At 48.0% G+C, this 20,536-nt stretch overlaps 6 protein-coding genes across 6 annotated transcripts; 2 read left to right on the top strand and 4 right to left on the bottom strand.

Annotated features, from left to right (window-relative positions):
- Positions 1–29: 29 nt before the first annotated feature.
- LOC117837494 (deSI-like protein At4g17486) lies at positions 30–2,202 on the top strand. The gene is made up of 4 exons (XM_034717140.2): positions 30–510; positions 789–1,076; positions 1,164–1,244; positions 1,652–2,202. The coding sequence occupies exons 1-4, from the start codon at positions 312–314 to the stop codon at positions 1,786–1,788; spliced, it is 705 nt and encodes a 234-aa protein (XP_034573031.1). The 5' UTR covers positions 30–311; the 3' UTR covers positions 1,789–2,202.
- On the bottom strand, positions 1,651–10,148 carry LOC117837492 (hexose carrier protein HEX6). Its single transcript, XM_034717137.2, has 3 exons — positions 9,700–10,148; positions 8,854–9,176; positions 1,651–7,874 (listed from the first exon to the last, which is right to left on the bottom strand). The coding sequence occupies exons 1-3, from the start codon at positions 9,836–9,838 to the stop codon at positions 6,786–6,788; spliced, it is 1,551 nt and encodes a 516-aa protein (XP_034573028.1). The 5' UTR covers positions 9,839–10,148; the 3' UTR covers positions 1,651–6,785.
- Positions 2,586–6,140, top strand: LOC117837493 (uncharacterized). Its single transcript, XM_034717139.2, has 12 exons — positions 2,586–2,720; positions 2,803–2,887; positions 2,979–3,030; positions 3,126–3,146; positions 3,226–3,279; positions 3,707–3,757; positions 3,944–4,006; positions 4,247–4,312; positions 4,415–4,453; positions 5,062–5,184; positions 5,394–5,486; positions 5,559–6,140. Exons 1-12 carry the CDS (start codon positions 2,627–2,629, stop codon positions 5,823–5,825), a joined length of 1,008 nt encoding a protein of 335 aa, XP_034573030.1. The 5' UTR covers positions 2,586–2,626; the 3' UTR covers positions 5,826–6,140.
- A 156-nt stretch (positions 10,149–10,304) lies between the features above and the next one.
- Positions 10,305–12,236, bottom strand: LOC117837496 (uncharacterized). Its single transcript, XM_072290633.1, has 4 exons — positions 11,764–12,236; positions 11,279–11,446; positions 11,096–11,204; positions 10,305–10,951 (listed from the first exon to the last, which is right to left on the bottom strand). Exons 1-4 carry the CDS (start codon positions 12,214–12,216, stop codon positions 10,731–10,733), a joined length of 951 nt encoding a protein of 316 aa, XP_072146734.1. The 5' UTR covers positions 12,217–12,236; the 3' UTR covers positions 10,305–10,730.
- A 725-nt stretch (positions 12,237–12,961) lies between these two features.
- LOC140220129 (uncharacterized) lies at positions 12,962–14,716 on the bottom strand. The gene is made up of 3 exons (XM_072290632.1): positions 14,181–14,716; positions 13,555–14,039; positions 12,962–13,469 (listed from the first exon to the last, which is right to left on the bottom strand). The coding sequence occupies exons 1-3, from the start codon at positions 14,569–14,571 to the stop codon at positions 13,152–13,154; spliced, it is 1,194 nt and encodes a 397-aa protein (XP_072146733.1). The 5' UTR covers positions 14,572–14,716; the 3' UTR covers positions 12,962–13,151.
- A 243-nt stretch (positions 14,717–14,959) lies between these two features.
- Positions 14,960–18,919, bottom strand: LOC117837491 (uncharacterized). The gene is made up of 4 exons (XM_034717136.2): positions 17,461–18,919; positions 16,508–16,651; positions 16,277–16,393; positions 14,960–15,833 (listed from the first exon to the last, which is right to left on the bottom strand). The coding sequence occupies exons 1-4, from the start codon at positions 18,841–18,843 to the stop codon at positions 15,213–15,215; spliced, it is 2,265 nt and encodes a 754-aa protein (XP_034573027.1). The 5' UTR covers positions 18,844–18,919; the 3' UTR covers positions 14,960–15,212.
- Positions 18,920–20,536: the final 1,617 nt, after the last annotated feature.

Here is a 20,536-nt window from a genome sequence, read left to right as displayed (position 1 = left end):
CCGGGCCCGCGGGAGGAGAGAGGGACAGCCCAATTCAAACTCTATCCTTCTCTCTCTCTCTCTCGTCGTCGTGTCCCCGTCCCGTTCCGTCGCTGGCTGCTGTTGTTGGTGGTGTTGCTCGGCTGCCTCCGCTGCCTGAGACGAGAGCGAGGCGGAGAGGGTGGGGGACAGGGCGGCCGGCCGGCGGCGGCGGCTGATTCTGCTCGAGATCGAGCAGGAGGAGCTGCTCCTGAATTTGCTGCTGCTGGTGGTGGTGGTGCCAGATCTGCCTTCCTCTCCCGCGGCAGCGCCATCTTCTGCGGGCGGGAGCCATGCGGGTGCTGCCGGCGTCCTGGTCCTCCTCATCCGCCAAGGCCACCACCACCAGCAGCAACACCACCGAGGGCGAGGAGCCTCCTCGTCCTCCTACGGTGGGGGCGGCCGCGGTGTACCTCAACATCTACGACATCTCCCCTCTCAACCACTACCTCTACTGGTTCGGGCTCGGCATCTTCCACTCGGGGATCGAAGGTAAACCTTGAGTCCTTGTCCTTGACTTTCACCGCTCTACCATAGTATGTACTGTACTCCTTCCCAATTGTTGTATGTACTGTACCCACCCCCAATTATTATATGCCTGCCTGCCTGCCGTTATTAGTAACTACCATCATTTCTCACAAGGAGGACACACAAGCTGAAATTCACATAATTCGTCGTCCAACTACTTGCATCACCATGTGCTGGGTTTTCTTCTCTTGTTCCTGTCCTGGCAAAGTCAAATAGACTCACCAACCAGCATCATTTGGCAGTGCATGGCATGGAGTATGGCTTTGGAGCTCACGAATACCCAACCAGCGGAGTCTTCCAAGTAGAACCCAAAAGCTGTCCTGGCTTTATCTTCAGACGCTCAGTGTGCGTCGGCACAACTGATTTGTCCCGTTCGCAAGTCCGCACCTGCATAGAGGATCTCGCAGAGGATTACCATGGAGACACTTATCATTTGATTGTCAAGAACTGCAATCATTTTACGGCTGATGCCTGCCAGCGTCTGACTGGGAAGCCAGTGCCTGGATGGGTCAATCGACTCGCCAGATTAGGTCACATTTCTTCCACAACAAACCGACTCATAATCTCTCTCATCCTTGATGATGCTGATTGTCAACTGCTTCGTTTTGGAACTGCAGGTTCCTTCTTCAATTGCGTATTGCCCGAGAGCATCAAGGTTTCAGCAGTCACAAATGCAAATGGGCATCCTGATTTTTCTGGTACTCTGCCTACACCCCGGTTTATCATTTCTCACATTCACATGGTTGGAATTGGACCTTACAACACATATGCCACTTGGTCAAAGATTGTTATAGCAATGTCTTAGCTGCTCCTGCGAACTGCATTGCATAAGTTGCTGCATGAACAAGTTATCTTCCTTTTTTTCCATCTTTGGTGGAAGATAATGAACCGAGTTACCAACATATAATCTTCAACACGTTGAAATGAAATACTGAAGGTGTGCATAAAAGTCGGTCTAGTCTCTATATGCTTCATCCATCTTCCGGTTCTCAACATGAGCTTTCGATGCTCATTACTCGGCTACTCTGAATCACATACATGACCCCCTGAAATCCAGCACTGCTCCTGAAATTGGATGGGTCTTTGTTTGTTGCTATTGCTGCAGATGATGGCTTGGGGTCTAACGCGTCGATCGTTGAGGGAAGCGATGAAGATGACTTAGACCAACTTCTAAGAACACCAAACAGCGACGTTGTATCTTCAAGAGACAAGACATTAACTCCTGGCAGGGATAGCTTCTAATTGACTTCCTCTATTCTCTGTTGATAGCAAGCATTGCCTTCTGGGTTGTCTGCTGAGGATCAGAGGCAGGTGCTTTGGTGGTGATCGCCTGCTGTCAAAGCTTCAGACCTTATTGATTGATTGGTTGATGTTGCTGTTATCAGTTCATGTAGTAGATATAGTAGGGTATAATGTGATGATATTGTGTTTGTGATATCTTGTGGCGAAGGCCAAGTTAACCAGCATATCATGTGTTGTGCGCGTGTGGGGTATATGCTGTAGTAACTTAGTGAGAATGGTGTGGCATACTGTCTTGAGTAGTGAGGTCATCCCTTTTCTTTGACTTTGTACGGTGATGGTGTGTGTGAGTGATTTCTTGTGTACAAAAATTAGTTGATGGAGGTTGAAATGGTTTTCCAGATGTGTTTATATCTACTTACTTCTGTATGTGTTCGTTGAGTGCCCGGATCCATCAGAATTCAGAATTGTCCCTCGCAATCTACTTTACTGATGTACTGTATATGATCTTGCATGTAATTGGGAGGGTTTCTCCTGAAACGGCTCCACCTCCACTCAAGTTAAAATTGGTGAAGTTAAAAATAGTAGCTCGACTTACAAAACAACTTCACGCTACAGCCGCTGAAATAAAATAAGCCCTCCCAACTGCAGCAGACATATCGAGTATTTTTAGCGGGTGAAAAGACTGCAGGATATTTAAATAAAGCATTCTTATTTTATTTATTTAGCAATCATCGAAGGTCCTCGCGTGTCTCGTTGGGTCACTGCTGTGTGGACCCACCTACCGCCTGGTTGCTTGTCAAGGTGGGAGAGGGAGATTCAGCTTGGCCGACGGCGAAGAATGGCGATGCAGAGAGCCGCCACGGCCCTCCTCCTCCTCCTTCCTCTCCTCGCGGCGGCGGGGACATCCACCCTGCCCTTCATCGTCCTGCACGGTAGGGACCCTCTCCTCTCCTCTCCTCTGCAACAGCATATCTGCATATCCATCCTGCCCACGGATTGCCACTTGAATCGCAGGGATTGGGGACCAGTGCGCCAACCATGGCGTCGCTCACTTCACAAAACTTCTCGCCGAATGGTCCGGCTCCGACGGCCACTGCCTGTACTCTACTGTTTGCTCGCTAAAACTCTCGCCGAATAGGTCTAGCATACTATAACGAGATACGACTGACTGCCCTCCCTTTTCCCCCCAGAGAAATCGGGAGCGGAACATGGGACTCTTGGGTCATGCCGCTTCAACAGCAGGTCCTCTTCCTCTTTTATCTTCGGGTTCTTCATTTTCTTCTTGTTGTTAAATGTTTCTAGGTTCACTAACAGATTCGCCTGTTTCCTATCCGCAGGCTGATATCATCTGCAACAAGGTGTCTTATCACTATCCAGAATGCCATCTTCCGCTGTTTGATGAGTTGTTAATCACCACTGCCACTTTGATTTCTCCAGGTCAAGGAAATGGAACAACTGAAAAGCGGCTACAACATAGTTGGTCTGTCTCAGGTATGCTAATGTGCTGCTGTCTCGTTTCCAGTTTCAGGCCATTCCTTCCCTTTAAGTACCCAACACATCTCATATTTTCTCTACCATTACATGATGTTGTTATCCCGTTACTGCATCATCTAAGTAAAAAATTCACAGCACATACTGGCTACAGTTACATGCTTGTATATATAAACATTTTAGTTTTGGTTTTCACTGACAAATACTTTCATTGTGCTATAGTTCATTTTGTTTTGCATAGTATTGAAGGAACATAAACCGGTTGCAAACAAGTACTCCCTTTGTTACCGCCTCACCGGTGAGAGGGAGGGAATCCGGGAATGAGGGATTAATTTTTTCGCTAATTTTCATTACTTTTTTCTTTAATTCTTGCTCTAGTTGGTGTAGCTAATACACTAAAACCCTACCTCTTTTTGTGTCCTTGCAGGGGAATTTGATTGGTCGAGCAGTAGTTGAGTATTGTGATGATGGACCACCAGTGAGTATTCCTAAAATAGTAATATAAAAGTACAAATAAAATGAATGCAGTTCAAATTCTATTTTGTTTAACCTCCATCAACCTAATATAGGTAATTTGGAGGATGCTTAGATTGTCTTGTATGCACTTTAGTCGCTACCAATTTCCTATGCAATATGTTATGATTCCTGATCCTACTACCAACAGGTCAAGAATTTCATCTCTCTTGGAGGTCCTCATGCTGGTACCGCTTCAGTGCCGCTTTGTGGTGTAAGTTGATCTCATTATCTCAAATTAATATGCAGTTTGTTATGTCAAGTTTTGACTAATAAATCGATGACATAGTGACAAATTCGTGTAATGATAGATGGTTGAATACAGTTAGTAAAAATTAAAGAAAATATACTGGCTCAGATTAATGCCATTAATATTTAGATGTACCTATGTTTTAAAAAAGTTTGAATATTCTATGGCAGCTCGTATAATTCAGTGACATCTGTATATTTGCAGTCTGGAATTTTTTGCATTATTGTCGATGCTCTGATTAAATTAGAGATCTACTCGGACTATGTTCAGGTTCGTATATCTTGGCTTTAAGCAAACTGGATTTTTGTCATGGTGACCACTTTAAATATTTATATTTTTTTTCTGAGTAACTTGATACATGGTGAATTACAGGCACATCTTGCACCTAGCGGTTACCTCAAAATCCCAACTGTGAGTATTATGTGCCTCTTGGGCATATCTCTGATAATGAGGAATGCTCTTTTTATGTTGTTTGGTTGACATGTTACTCTATTGTTGGACTTAAGGATGTATTTTTGACTTGCTTATTGTATTGATCAGTCTACTGGTACTGCACACTGTATGGGGCTGGAAGTAAGCACATTTATAGGCCACTCACTATACATGTTGTTCTTAGTGGCAGAGGCCCCCCCGTTCCGCCTCCGGAGCTATGGGGGTGACTCGACTCTCAAGGATAAACTGGTGTTTGACTAATTAGTTGGTGCATCAATGAAGATGCTTACGAAGGCGACAGAATAGCAAGCTATGTAATGCTGAATAATTAGTTTGGTTATTTTCTTTTATAATTGATTAACTTGAGATTTATAGCCATGTGGTAAGCCTGTTAAGTTGTTCTATTCTGCTCCTCACTTTTAATTTTTTTTTAGGTGATTATATTTTGCTTTAAGGGTAAAAGTTTTGATGATTCACAAATATAAACAGAGATTGAGGGTTAATTGATCAGATTACTGGAAGTAAAATTGGGGCTGTGTTTGATGAGAATGTTTTGGGTGAATGAAGTAACTAAAACTGTTTTTCAGGATATGGCAGATTATTTGAAGAGTTGCAGGTTTCTTCCAAAACTTAACAATGAAATTCCAGATGGAAGAAATGCTACCTACAAGGAAAGGTTCAGCAGCCTGGAGAATTTGGTACTGATCATGGTAAGCTTGGCATGGTCCAAAATTGATTCTGATGATGAAGTTCCAGGATAGTAGCAGCTTTCTGTGCTTATGGTGGCAGGAAGTAGGTATAAAACCATAGTTGGAAGTAGATGGCAGCATAGCGCAGCAGGAAGCACTGTTTATTATCTACTGTACTTTAGATCCCTTGATGTACCTTATCTTGAATGTTTTTGCTTCTTTTTTTTCAGTTTGAGAATGATGCAGTCTTGATACCTCGAGAAACCGCATGGTTTGGTTACTACCCTGATGGAGCCTTTGATCCAATTTTACCACCTCAGAAGGTAGAAGTGATGCATGTGATTTGATGAGATTGGAGGCGTGTCCATGCTTACGATGGCAGGCTGTTTGTGCAGACAAAGCTGTATGAGGAAGATTGGATTGGTTTGAAGACACTGGATGAAGCAGGGCGAGTAAAATTTGTCTCCGTGGCAGGGGGGCACCTGGGTATCTCCAAAGGTGACATGAAGAAGTACATCGTGCCTTACCTGGTGGACAGGTCATCATCAGAGAAGACCCAGAGCGTTTCTGACTTGCTAGGTGCGGCTTGGCACAGCACCAGGGAAGCATTGGGGCTGACGGAGGGCGACGATGAAATGCTTTACTCGCGGGCAGCATTGTGATGGATCATACTCATACTTAAGGTTCTTTGGCTCTTTGCTCTGCTCCAATAAGTGTATAGTATATGATGGACTTTGTATTCGGGTGCAGTCCAGTAGTGGATTCGAAATGTTACTACCATTTGGCATTAGGTCCTCATGATTGATAGGATCACTGCAACGGTTCCATGTATGATTGATAGGAAGTATTGTTATCTGTAAGTAATATATATATAATATAAAGGTGCGGAAACAAACAACTATTGGGCTGGATGTGCTGCTGGTCTCACCCAGCCCAATAGGCCGTGCAAGTACTGGGCTATGTGGGCTCGGAATTTTGATCTGGACCCCCACAGCACTGTTTGTGTTTGGGAGACTGGGCGAGGGGAGGAGGACCTGTAAAGCACAACCACTCCACCCTACCCTACTGATGAATTGAATTGGCCACCTCCGTTTCTGCTTGTGTTTGTACTGCCCCCCTCCCTCCGGCCTCTGCAAACTCAGCACCCTTGTGATTTGCAGCACCTGATCGTCTTTCCTGTTCCTTAATTGTAGACACATAGTCTATGAACTAAAAAAGTCAAAACAACCTGCAATTTGGGATGGAGTAGCACGTTATTAGGTTGGTTGGTTCCATTTCCATGAACAAGCAAGCAACCCTTTTGTCTTCATGAAGCATGCCATGTCTGCAGGTAAACCATGCTCGCCGGTTTCCTGGATGGATTGGCCTGCATGTGTAGTTATTAGCTACTATATTTTGTGAAGCACTGAAGTTCATATTACTTTGGTATAATTCTGGAAGCCCCTTACATGTTACATAATGCCAGAAGCATCAGATTAGGAGACTAATGCAGTTACTAGTTAGGATACAATTTGTGCAGCTATACAATATACTTTGATCATGCATGCATATTTATACTAATCAAAATGGTGTACCATTTCTGCAGGTTTCACCAAAAAGATTTGACCCCAAAAGAAAAGTCACTATGTGGTGGACAAAGCTATGCTTCCTGCCTCTCTCTCTTCCTCTTCCTCCCCTACAATCCTTTTCCAAAACCAGTGCCTCCTCCAGACCTGCTCCATTTGCTCCATTGGCAGCTGTTTTGTCTCTGGCAGGAAGAAGTATACGAAGACTGTCATCACGCACACCCATCCGCCAAAGAGAAAGAATGTCCCAAACTTGAGATGACATAACATTGCGAGGAAGGTCTGGCCAATCACAAATGTCACCAAGAAGATTACAGCAATGACAATACTCTGCCCGGCTGACCTGATCTCCAGTGGGCAAATCTCGGTTGGGACCAAGTAGGTCAGAGGTCCCCATGACCATGCAAAGCCTGCAACGAACACACACATGATGATCAAGACTAGGTATGCATACTCCTTTTCCATCCCTCCATGGTCCTTGAACTTTGCAGCTAGGACTGCCCCTACCATGATCTGTGACAAGATCATCTGAACGCCACCTACTAGAAAGAGCTTCCTACGCCCAAACCTGTCAACGACGACCATTGCGACAATGTTAGCAACTGTTGCACAGATGCGTGTGACGACCGCTGACATGAGGGATGCGCTCTCCTTGAGCCCGATGGTCCGGAACATGACCGGCGCATAGAAGTTGATGACGTTGATTCCAGTGACCTGGTTGAAGAAAGGAATCAAAAGTGCTATGACAAGCTGCGGCCTGTACTTCCTCTTGAATATGTTCCGGAGTGGATGTCTTATTGTCCTCGAGATATTGCTAGCAGAGACCAAATCATCAAGCTCTTTCTGGATTCTAGTTGTGCCACGTAGCCTCTGGAGCAGGATCTTTGCCTCGTCAATGTTGCCATCCCGTTGGATTATGAAGCTGGGTGTCTCAGGCAGGAAGATTGCGCCAATGGTTAGGAATGCAGCTGGCACAGCTGCCAAGGAGAGAGAGATTCTCCAGCCCCATCCATCTGCAATTTTCTCGACTCCGTAGTTGATGAGGTTGGCGATAAGGATGCCAATGCTTATGCAGAGCTCGAAGCCATTGCTGATGGCTCCACGGTACTGCGGTGGCGCCATTTCTGATAGATACAGTGGAATTGACTGCAAAAGGATATTGCCATATATATCAAGTTAATTTTCAGTATTGCTTTTATTTCCAAGTTTGATATATATACTCTCCTTAACATATACTTTGAGCGAGCATGAATGTCCCTTGCACATTACGAATCTGGAAAGGTTAGATGATATAAAGTGCCTGGGGAATCTGCATGTTTTGTTTCTTTTTGCAAAAGCAGGTGTGAAAATCCTATTTCGGTGAATCCCTTTTTATCTGCTCTATAGGCGTATAACTGTAGCAGATTGGAATCCTGATCTAGTTTGTTACTTTCTTGCTGTCCAGTATATCTGTTCTTCATTACCATATAATAGGAGTAGAAATATTTTGTTCACTTCAATTCTTTCTTTTCTGTAAAAAGGCAATTACAGTCTTCATCTTTACGAAATCATTAATTCGCTCAGGCCGCATGAAGAGTTGAACCTTGACTTAGTGGACTGTGTTTTCAATGCTAGCGATGCCCATGAAAAAAGACCGCTCACTTGACTTTGGCTTTAGAATTTGAAGCCTTTTCTTTTTATTTTATTTTTTTCTCTTCCTTGGGGTAATACATTAAAGGAACCCCATGAATGTGGGTAGGTTTGGGCCACTTGCCGATCTTGACAAGGACAGAAGAGAAGAGGAGCTATTTGCATTGGTTGTGGCTGGCTGGCGTGAAGTAGTGATGAGGTACTCACACTAGTTGAGAAGTAGTAAAAGGACTGAACTCCACCCATCTAATTCCGGGTGTTCATGCGACCTCTTAACTTACCTAGTGTTACTTTAAAAAAAAAACTTATCATTATTGTGATTAATTATGTGCATGTACAGGAATTGTGTATGCAAACCCAGCATCATTATTATGTGTATATCGCTGTCTTCCTCTTAATGCTAAAATGTCCTGCCTTGTCCTGTGGGTGTGCGGATTATCACGTTCCATGGCCAGGCAGGATATATGCAACGAGCGAGAGAATTCCTGTTACCAACCTGGTTGGTGAAGCCGAGTCCTATGCCGAGGAGGATCCTGTTGAGGAGCAGCATGTAGACGTTGACGGCTGCCCCGCCGAAGACGGAGCCGGCGATGAAGACGCTGCCGCCGATGAGTATGGAGGCGCGCCGGCCGAACCTCCTTGTGACGGAGGAGGCGAAGAGCGTGGCGACGAGGCCGGCGACGTAGAGGGAGGAGGTGAAGACGGTGAGGAGCTCGCTGTCGAAGCGACAGTAGTTGCTCACCTTCTTGTCCCCTCTCATCTGGTGGTACACGTCCGGGAAGAACTTGCTGAGGAAGGACTCCATGGAGGTAACCCCACCTGGCAGTGGCACTTGGTTACTTGTTTTGACTCTTGAGCAATAACAAATAAAATAGAAAAAGAAGATACATCCAGACCGAGCCAGGCATGCATGCTGCATGAATCAACTACTGCTAAGCATCCAGGAAACACAGCTGCTGCTGCAGTACAGTGAACTAGTGAAGCATCCATCAATCATGCATTGCTTATGTAACTGACTCGTACTATACCCTATAGTGGTCGTGTCGGTTGGGTTTTCCAGCTTGAATTGAATTCAGCTCTTCATTTCCATCCATCCATCTCTGATTCGGTTGTTGTGGAGCGTGAGCTGTTCCTTGTTACGACCATCAAAATTAATACTAGTTGCTGTTGGACTGGATGGATCTACCCATGAGTACTCTGAAGCTTAGATTAATTGGATGGTGAAAACCGAAAGAAAAATCCCATTGCATAAGATTAATTGGATTTCTTCCTTTGCAGCTTAGATTGAATTGCTTGCAAGCGACAAGATGGAACACAAGAGGAGAGAATGCAAGCAAGCAACCTGAGATGCCGAGGTCGTAGCCGAAGAGGATGCCGCCGCTGCCGGCGACGATGCAGGAGAGCACCACGAAGGAGGTGACCCGGCCGCTGTAGCCGGCGCCGGCGGGGCCTTCAGCGAAGCCGCCACCTCCGATGGCCATGTCTCAACTCTCAAGCTCTCTTCTCCGCTGCTGCCCTGCCCGGCCGGTCTCACTACTCACTCACTACAGCTGCCTGTGCCTGTGTCTGTCTATCAAAACAAAAGATGAAGAGATGGATGGATATGGTTGTTATGGGCGCTCTATTTATTGGCCATCCTTTCCTTGGCAGTGGGCGCAGTGGCAAATGCCCATGGTCTCTCAAACTATCCTTACATGAATTTACCAAATTTTGATAGGAACTTGACTTGCCCAAAGTAAAAGCATATGCGCCTGGACAGAGCATCAAAGCTAGCCACACAGAGAAAAGGCCTAGCGTCAAAATCGTCACGACTTTGTTTCTCTTTCACAAAGCAAGCAAAGCAACAAATCATTCATCAAAGAAAGAAAGCCACAAAGGATGGATGGAATGCGACTCTGAATGCCACCAAGGTCAAGTCAGATGGAATGCCTAGCTTTGGCTTGCCGCTCAACACATAACATATGCTTCCTTCCTGCAGTACCATCTATGCAGATCCAAACAAAGACAGACAGACAGACACATCGGAGATGCAGACACAAAGCACTGCATTATCACAAAACTAAAGGCAAAGGGGGGGAAAAAACACTGCATCTCTCCCTTTCCCTCTCCATCTAGAAGACGGGACTTGGGAATTCCTGTCTCCTTTTCCTTTATGCTCGCACACCCGTCATACATACACAGCCATGACATGTGTATTAAGGAAATCCACCTGCTACTTAACAAAGTTCTACAGTTTGTCTAATCATTATTCCCTGCATTGCTGCTGTAAGAAACGAAACAAGCAAGCCTAAGTTAGCTAGAATCGTCATGTATGTAGAAAGAAAGACCAGGCGTGCAAACTAAAACCGGGACAGCTCCAGTCCTGCTCATTGCTCAGCCAACAAACCAGCTCTCCGGCACTGGGGCGTACTGTATGCCTGTGGTGCCGCTCTTGGTCAGGACCTTGAAGCTGTCTGCGGTGAAGCCTTCACCCCCCTGCTCATCACCAGGCTTCATGGCTACCTGCCTTTCGAGAACCGAGTATGCACAGTACTCCACGTCGTAGATCTCCAGCCCCATCTCGAAGTAGGACACGGATGCCCCGACACCCTCACCTGCAACAGGATGGCCACAACCACAGCATGATCAGATTCAGAACTGGATGTACAACAGCGGTGCAAGGATCCAGACTAGGAAAAGATCCAGCACCTTCTTGTCAGGAACACTTACAAGGCTAGTATGCACTGTTGGATACTCACCGTGTGTCACTAGGAGTAGGTTTTCATTAGGATATTTGTCAGCAAGAGCCTTGATGACACTTGCATATCTGCTTCTTGCCTCCATGATGAACTCTTCCCACTTTGGTACCTGCAGCCCAAAGATTGCCTACATTTGAACAATGGACTATGGACATGGATGGATGCCACTACAAGATCAGTTACCTCCGGGTAGATCGGCTCCGCGGAATGGTCAATGGTCCCGGCCGGAAAGACGGCCTCAAGCTCTGGCAAGTCGGGAAACCACTTTTTGACGCCGGGAGCCACCTTGCCAACAATACCGCCCATTGCTTGAGTATTCATCATCTCGGACAATCCATACTCAATAGACACCTGAAAGATGGAAAAGACAGATTCAGAATGCAGGTACCCTTCCTTCAAGATGGAATTCCAGCAGGCATTGCATTGCATTGCATTGTTGTGAGCAAGTTGATGAAAACAACAAATTCATTTCTCTGAATAGGAAGCAGTAACAAAGAGCATGAGGATTTGTTAGGAACAACAGTGAGTGCAAGTTAAACGGGCAATTTTGTTCATCCTCCACGGCAATCGATCGGTTGCACAACACAATGGCCTCAGTATACCGGGGAAAAAACAAAAGGAATCGGTTGCAAAGAAAGAAAGAAAGAAAGAAAGAAAGGTACCGGTACCTTGAGGCGTGAGGTGTCGAGGGGCACGTTTGCGGCGTCCTCGATGGCGAGCAGCGCGGCGTCGTCGGGGACGGCGCATAGCGCGGCGACTGCCCGCTCGGCGGTCTGTCGGCATCGCAGGAATGGGGAGACGAGTACCCGGTGGACGGCCCACCCGCCGGCGGTGGCGGCGGCCCTGATGCGCTTGCCGACGGTCCAGGCGCGGAGGAGGCCGGCGTCGGTGAGCGGCGGGTCCCAGGGGCGCGGCTTGTTGGCGGGCCAGATGGGCTCGGCCTGGTCGAGGCGATCGCCGTGGCGCATGACGACGACGCGCTGCATCCTCTTCCCCCACTCCCTCTGCGTGATCCGGATTGCGGAGGCGGGAGGAGGCGGCGGATGGGGTCGGGGGTCGTCGTCGGGGGAGGACGCGCACGCGCGGCAGCAACAGAGGAAACAACTGAGGACGCAACGCATCGCTGGCTCCGGCTCTCACATGCGGTTTTGAGTAATTAAGTTTAATAGATTTGTCCTGCGAATTAACCTGCAATTATTTTGTAATTAATCTATATTTAATACTTTTAATTAGTATCTAAATATTCGACGTGACAGGAACTGAACACCCTAGATACTATACAATCTTTGTTCTAAGTCGATTTGACCATAAACATAGGATTGGTATTACTAGATTGGTTATAAAAAAAAGCAATGGAAAACAATTTATAATATGTAACGGTAGATATTGCTTGTGGAAGTATTGTATTAGAGACCGTATTTATGCCTAATAATACACCTGTATTAGAATTCCTTTCCTTTGCTTGTTGTGGACTAGCTCGAGTCGATGCATCTGCCTGTGGTTTGCTTTGGTCTTTTCCTGGTATCACTGCACCAGAAGTTGCAGAAGCACTAGCGCGCTGGATGAGGCTTGAAGAGAGTGATCGTTCAATCTAATTTGCTTATCGCTGATCCAAAAAGTGAATTCTTTTGTTGCATATATCAAATTATTAACGAAGAACTTTGTTTCGTTTTCGTTTGTTCATGTAAGCCGTAGTGCTAATGAGGTGGCTCATTTGCTTGCTAGGGCATGTGAGTGTGTTGCTTTCTCGATCTTCAAGCGGTGCATTCCTGATTGTATCCAAGATGTTGTAATCTCTTAGTGTTTATGTTAAATGAATGAGCCAGCTTGATCTTAAAAAAAAACATTCCAAAATGATGCCAGAGATGGCAACAGCACCAACAACTGTACTGTATCACCTTGTTACTAGCGAGCACCATCAACAGAAAGTCTCTCTTCTCATGGCACAACAACACAAAGGCACGGCTAACTTATTCATTGGGAGAAATTAACAGACTTGAACCTATGCATCAACAGATCAAACCAGCAGCATACAAACATCACCATTTCTGTAGGCCTAGCTATCCGAATCCGGGATGAGTACTATGGACCCCGATGTCTTCCTGGCCTCCAGATCTGCATGGGCTCGGGCCGCTTCCGACAACGGATAGGTGTGGTTGACGCGGACGCGCAGCACCCCATTGGCAACATTGGCAAACACCTCGCCAGCAGACTCCAGCAGCTCATCGCGGGTAGCAGTGTAATGCATCAGGCTGGGCCGAGTGAGGAACAGGGACTTGGAAGCAAGGTCGCTCATTGGAATCGGGTCAGGCTTGCCGGACGATTGCCCAAAGGACACCATGAAGCCGCGCGATGCCAGGCACTCAACAGAAGCCTGCGCCATAACAAATCATTAATATCATTGGGTATTTAATCTGTCATGGCAATGAGAGTTAGCTGTATAGTGGTGGTAGTAGTACCTTGTATGTATCCTTGCCAACAGAATCATAGACCACGTTGACACCTTTTCCGGATGTAATCTCCTTGACTCTTGTGGTGACATCCTCGTTGGTGTAGATTATGACATGGTGGCATCCATCCTGAGTTGCCTGAGCCGCTTTCTCTTCATTAGAGACAGTGCCGATGACGGTGGCACCGAGCGCGTTTGCCCATTGACAAAGGAGTGAGCCAACTCCACCAGCAGCAGCGTGTACCAGGACAGTGTGGCCACTTTGAACCTTGAACACGCGGCGAAGCAGGACATGTGCGGTCATTCCCTTGAGCATCACCGAGGCTGCTTGCTTGTGATCAACTGAAGGCGGCACGGGGACGGCGACACTGGCTGGAAGGATTTGCTCCTGGGCATAGGATCCCATGGGGTTGCCAGCGTAGGCAACAACATCCCCAACTTTTCTACCAGTGAGGCCAGGCCCAACTGCAGTGACGACGCCAACAGCTTCCATGCCTAGGTTGTGTTCGTGTGGGAATCGATCGAATTGTTATATACTCTACTAGGTATGTACGTTGGTTGGTTTCCTTGATGAATTCAAAGCGGCTAACAATGGATGATGGGGTTGCAGCAGGAAAGGAAGGAACAATAGAGTACCTGGTGTGAAGGGCATGGCGGGCGCGGCGTAGACCCCCTTCCGGAAGTAGACGTCGATGAAGTTGACGCCGATGGCGGTGGTCCTGATGCGGATCTCGCCTTCCTTGGGGTCCCCGACCTCCACCTCCTCCCATCTCATCACCTCGGGGCCGCCGAGCTCATGGACCCTGATGGCCTTGGCCTTGGCCGCCATGGGGATGCGGATGGGGATGGGGATGGGGTCGCGGTCGAGGGAGCAGCAGCTGAGACGGAGGCGAGAAGAGGAGGGGAGTGGCGGCAGGAGGAGGAGGATGCGTCGCCGCCGGGTGGAAGGGGAGGAGCAGCAAGCCCAAGCCCAAGCCCAAGCCCAAGTAGTGGTGGTGACGGTGCAGGAGGTGCCGGCCGTCGCCATCGCTACACGTCTCTCTTCTCACTCTCTCTCTCTCTCTGCCACGACTGCTAACTAGTAGGATCTGCAAGAAAAACATGCCACCAAGCAGTCCCTCTTCTTCCGTGGGCCATTGCCCCCTCGGCCCGCAATTCGCAAGTGGGCCGACCGCCCACAACGGCAACGGAGGAGGGAGATGTGGTTTCGACATGGCTCTAGCTTTTTTGCGAAAACAAAAAAACCAAGCTCATTCATGCTGCATGCTTCCACTACCCAAAAGGTTAAAACCACCAATCGTCTCTGCAGTGATGATGGACAAGCTTTGCAGTATCACGTACCACACCAACCGCAGCAGGCCTTTCTTGCTTTCACATTGCCCATCACCACATAGCCAACGCAACCACCAGCAAACTAACCTTTTGTCACTCGCTTCTCCCTCTTTCACAGCTTTCTTCCAAACCCTCTAGGTACCATATCATACAGTACAGCGCAGTGCTGGTTAATTACACGCAGCATCAGCGTCTCTCTTTTACACTCATGGCAATAGAGCAGCAACGTCCTGTACAGCACACCAACAACACGATGAACAGCTACACTTTTCCTTCATGAATAATGCCGCCTCTACAGCATAACCTGTTGGTATCAAAACTTCCACTGGATGACCATCAACCTGAAGCATTCCTTGTTACAGCCACCACGGCATACAGCACAACAGCAGCCGGCAGCAGCTTTTTCGAAGCAAACACTCTTAGATTGATCTTCACCCTGTGTGACCTCATGAACTTCAGCAATGCTTGCCCCACAACAGCTATCACTGAACATAAAGCAACAACAGCCATTCTGGCAGCATCCTTCGGCCCGCCCACTGTGTTCACTTCATTGCCATCAAAACGAATGTAGGTGGCGCTAGCAGTGGCAGGGCTATCATCAGCATCACCACAGTCAAGCCCAAGGGCACCGTTCAGCCAATCAGAAAGGCGGATCAGAATCCTTGCAAGCCAGGCCACTTCCGTCTCTGAGATGGGCCTTCTCATCCACTCGCCTCTGTATTTAACATCAGCCCATGAACTCTTCCCGGAACTGGGATGCTTAGGTGTGAATACTTCCCCACGCATCTGCTGCTGTTGATTATGTAATTCCTCCAGTGAGGTATTCCCGTGAATTCTTTCAACCTGGCCCTGGAAGACTCTTTTCATCTGGGACTTGATAGAATCCAATGTCTGGAGAGCTTGCTGTGTGTCACCTGACAGACGTAGTATCTCTGACTCTGCTCGGATCAGAAGCAGCTTCATAAAAAATGAAAATTGCATGTCAGTACTCAGTTCACGAATTACAAAAATACACACATACAATGAGCATACAAGCTAAATTCAGCATGCACTCACACAAGCAAGCGAAAGAAAGGAGGGATACTGTTTGGAGCACTTTTATGACATGCACAAATGATGTTAAATAAACTGGCAGAAGATTGAGCTGAAGATTCCTCAAGGTATATTATGCTAACCATATAGTTCAGTAACTTATTCAACACTACACTTGCTAAGGTAGACCAAGACTATTTTGTTCACGCAGAAAACTTTCACAAGTATATTTTGGGTAATCAAATATGTATATCTAAACAGCCGTACCAATTACATACTGAGCCAGGTCTCATAAAAGGCAACCTACTGAGCCAAAAATTGGAAGCAAGCCTGTCAAACAGATGAAACATGCCAATTCTATGATGTACCTGAAGAAGATTATAAGCACCGTTCTCATCATAACTAAAAAGCCTTAGATCAGAGTTCCAATGCTCATGCAAGAATGACCCATCTGCATCAGTTTCTGACAAACCATCCTCCCAGTCCTGATAGAATGTCATACCAACAATTAGGGTGGCAATTTCACTGAGGACTCATTCGCATTATCAACATTTTGGCACCATTCAAATGGCAATTGACTATATAATAATATGCCCTACCTTTAGCTGTTCACGGATAGATGGCACATACTTCAGTACATCATCATATGGTGGGGATGACTCAACTAGTCCAGTATGATAAGAAACATCTACTTTGCGCAGAAGGTCCAATAGCTCGGGAGAGGAACTCAAGACTTCCAATACCTAGATAACACGAGCAATTATGTAATGCACATACAGTATTTATTTATAAAGGTCATTAGAAATAGCTGACATCCTTTATTTGACTCATCCACCCATCGGTTTAATTGACAAATGCATCTGGCAAGCATTTTATTTAGAAAAAATCGTATTATACATAGCCACATTAAGCATATGGTGATGAATTATATCCCACCAAGGACCTGATAACTTCAAGAGTTCCAAGACATGTTAGGCATAGCAAGACATCTCTGTTTTAAGAACTTAAGCATAGAGTTGAATAGAAACTTGAAAGATGCAAGATATATCATGAGTACGATTTCACAGGTTACATTAGCTTCACATATAAATGGGCGTAGCAGAAACTAGAAAATTAGAAAGGTTGTAGATCAGAAATTACTATGGAGCATCAGCTAACAAATTGATAAAGGTGCTGCAAATTGATATTTTTTCAGTTCCAGTTTGTCCACATACAACAAAATATACATCTAGAAGATAGAAGTGCCAGTAAGTAGCAAGCAAAATGTATGATTTGTGTTTACATTTTCAGCCTTTAGAGATAGTAAAGACTACAAAATACCCAAGGTTTCACTTTCTGCCTCATATACTTTGCTATAAAAATCTAACCCACAAGAGTACACATAGAGTACATTACAATGAACTCATAATCATGAACCATTTACATTGTTTTAATGGCTGCCAGTGTTCAGCTTAACAATCCCCAGTGAGTAAGCAAGGCACACAGGAAGCATCGGACATTAAGGCTGACCATAGGTATAATATGAGTAGCAAAAGTAAAGCCCAGGACTAACCTTGTACACCATTAGAAGCACTGAGGCAACATCAGAATGGATAAACTTGTGAGCAAACCCCAGGAGATGCACAACCATGGAGCTGTAGAACAAGTAATTTGAAAGAACATATGTCTTCCACAATGAACTGTATACCATGTTGGACTTTTGCAGCTCCTGCTCCTTCCCTGCTTGCTGCTTGCCATAACCATCCAGCTCCTCCTGGGTAACCTTCCATGGCTCCATATATGCCAACCACACGGAGAAGACTTGCATTGCATTTTTTATCGCAGCACCAACGGGGCAGAATAAAAATGTTCTTAGCACAAAGCGATACAGAGGCCTCTGTATCAACGGATTCCAAAAGGCAGCCTGTGTATCCAAGACGCCACTCCACACTGGTATTCCTTCAGACAGCATGCGTGCATCCCCATCCACTAATATGTGGCCATCACAGCAGTTGAGGTACATCACAAGCAGCTTGACTGCATCACCCAGACCTGGTGATGGTGGGCGCTCACTCAACTCAGCACGAGCACGAGAAGGTAGCCGCAGGCCCAGCGCCTGGCAAGCCTGCACGGGCAGTGGCGAGAAGTCATCCCCGACAAGCCAGAACTGGACAAGGGTGTGGAGCAAGAACTCAGCCCGCGCGAATGACTCGGCAGCATCGACGCCATCGTTGGCTGTCCGGTGGAGCAGCGTGCCGGCCCCAACCACCATCCGACCCGGTGGTGTGCGTGCTGGCACGAAGTGGGTGAGGTAGGCGTAGAGCAGCTTGAGGTACAGCGAGCTCTCGGGCTTGTGGCCTGGCTTGCGGATGGCCGTGGTGGCGAGGTTAGAGACCCAGCTCTCGAGGCGGGAGCGCGACCTGAGCCCTGGATTGGAGGTGGAGGCAGATGCAGCGGGGGCGGCAGGGGATGCGGAGGAGACGGGGTAGTAGGCGAACCAGAAGAGGTAGTACTCCAAGACGGAGAGGTGGAGCTCGGAGGCGACGCGGGCGGAGAGAAGCGGCGAGGCGGGGTGGGTGGGGGCGGGGGAAGCGAGCGCGAGGCGGAGCCAGTCGGGGAGGCGCTCGTTGGGGAAGACGAAGCGGATGAGGGCGAGGCGGTCCGCTGCGGCAGCGGCGGCGAGGAGCGGGCCGGAGGGGGCGAGGAGGGAGAGGAGGAGGTCGGCGAGGGCGGGGTCGGCGGCGGCGAGGTCGATGAAGGAGGCGGAGGAGGGGGAGGAAACGAAGAGGCGGTACAGCAGGGAGGGGAAGGCGTCGGCGAAGAAGGCGCGCGGGTGGTCGGCGGCGTGGCGGGCGAGGTAGTCGAGGACTCGGGATGTGGCGGCGGCGGCGGCCGGGGGCGTGGCGGCGTCGAGGACGGCGGCGGCGAGGGAGGAGGCGTCAGCCCCAGGCGGCATGGCGGCGGCGACGACTAGGGTTTTGGGATTCCGGGGAGGCTTTTTTTTTTTTTTTTCTCCCTGTCTCTTGATTGATGAGATTTCTTCCGGCGGAAATGGCGCTCGCTCGGCCTCCTCCCTCCCCTCCCTTCGAATTCATTCATCGGCCGCAGGGCTGAGGAGAGAGGCCGCAGGGCTGGCTCGCTGCCCGGTGGGGTCACTGCCTCCACGCGTCTGGATTCGGCCGGCCACGTGGCTCTTCTTCCCCGCCCGCCGCGCGGCGCGTGAGACTTTCCTTGGGCCGGGCGGGAACAATTGAGCCCACAACAAGCAGCCCACATATTCAGGAGAGAAACCTAACCAGCCACCGTGTAGTCTTCCCTACAGTAGATCACGAGCGACTCCCAGGCGAGTTCCAATTTCCAGCGTCGATTCCTTCTCGTCTCCGGAGGCCACCTTGGCGCCGGAGACGGGGAGCAGTCGCGGAATCGATGGCCATCGTATATACCCTTATTTTTTAGCTTTTGTTTGGGTTAGGGTTGGAGACTTTCCTAACCTTCTTCGGCGTAGGCTATGTCAATAGCGGGCAGGTTCTAGTGGTGGTTCATGAGCGGGACAAGCACAATAACAGTATCATCCGCAGGAGCTTTGGCATCGACTAATTTTTCTTCATTTTCTTCTTATGCGTCGATGCTCCAATCTTCTGTACATTTTTTTTTGTCTGTGGCTTTTTTGTTAAAGGCGACGCCGAATCCATAACCTACAACATGGTTGTTGTTCGAAAGAGACTCGATGCTTTTATCGGTAGCGTGTTCACCAAGATTCTATCCCTCTAAGGAGGTTTCCCTTGGAGGTTAAGAATCCACTTGCTCCTATATGCGAGCTAGTGTTCTTGATCCCCTTTGTGGAATTGTTGCTTATTGGCGGAGCTTGCCGGTGCGTCTGTTTCCGGTGAAAGTGGAGTTTGCCCGGGACGTTCAACGGTTGAAAAGCACGATGTGCTACTGATGGGCTTAATATTTGAAAACTCTTCGATGAATCAGGAATCGGCCGGAAGCTTCATTCTAGGTCATCTTCTTCATGCAGGAGACACAGGAGAACCAGGTTGCGGCAGCGAAGGTTGGCGACGACGACGGGCACCGGATGCTCTGTAATGGACTTATGTGTAATTTTATCTTTTTTAGAGGTACCTGTGTAATTTTATCTTCTTTTAGAGGTACCAGGAGCTTGATGTAAAAGTGATGTATCGATAAAAATTCAACCCTTTCTTAAAAAGAGAGAAACCCAATGGGAAGATCCTCCTTCCATGTTCTTCCCCGGGCAGCTCCCCACTCCTACTGCCTCCTCCACCACCCCGTCCGATTGCTGCCGCGCCACCCGCCCACTATCCACCACTGCCCTCCACCCCTCCCATCGTAACCTGAAGCTTGTCGTCGCGCCCGCCACCAACCACGGGCTGCTGACCATCTTGCCCGGCCGGCGGCGCTCCCGCACTGTCTCGCCCTCAGCCGCTAGTCGTATCGCCACCGCTACCGAGCCTACCGTCACCCCCCCTCGACCTTCTCCTCTAATGCCAACAGTCATTTGGAGCCCCACCCCTTAGAAAATTGAAACCCTAAATCATCGTAGCCTTGATCACCACCCGCGGCTGCCAGCAAGCCTAGCCACTCCCGTCCACCTCCCACCCCTCCGTTTTGAAGGCGGGCCGCGCGGG

The sequence above is a fragment of the Setaria viridis genome, chromosome 9 (genome assembly GCF_005286985.2).
Source record: "Setaria viridis chromosome 9, Setaria_viridis_v4.0, whole genome shotgun sequence".
Classification (NCBI taxonomy): domain Eukaryota; kingdom Viridiplantae; phylum Streptophyta; class Magnoliopsida; order Poales; family Poaceae; genus Setaria; species Setaria viridis.
This window is presented reverse-complemented; position numbering and strand designations above follow the sequence as displayed.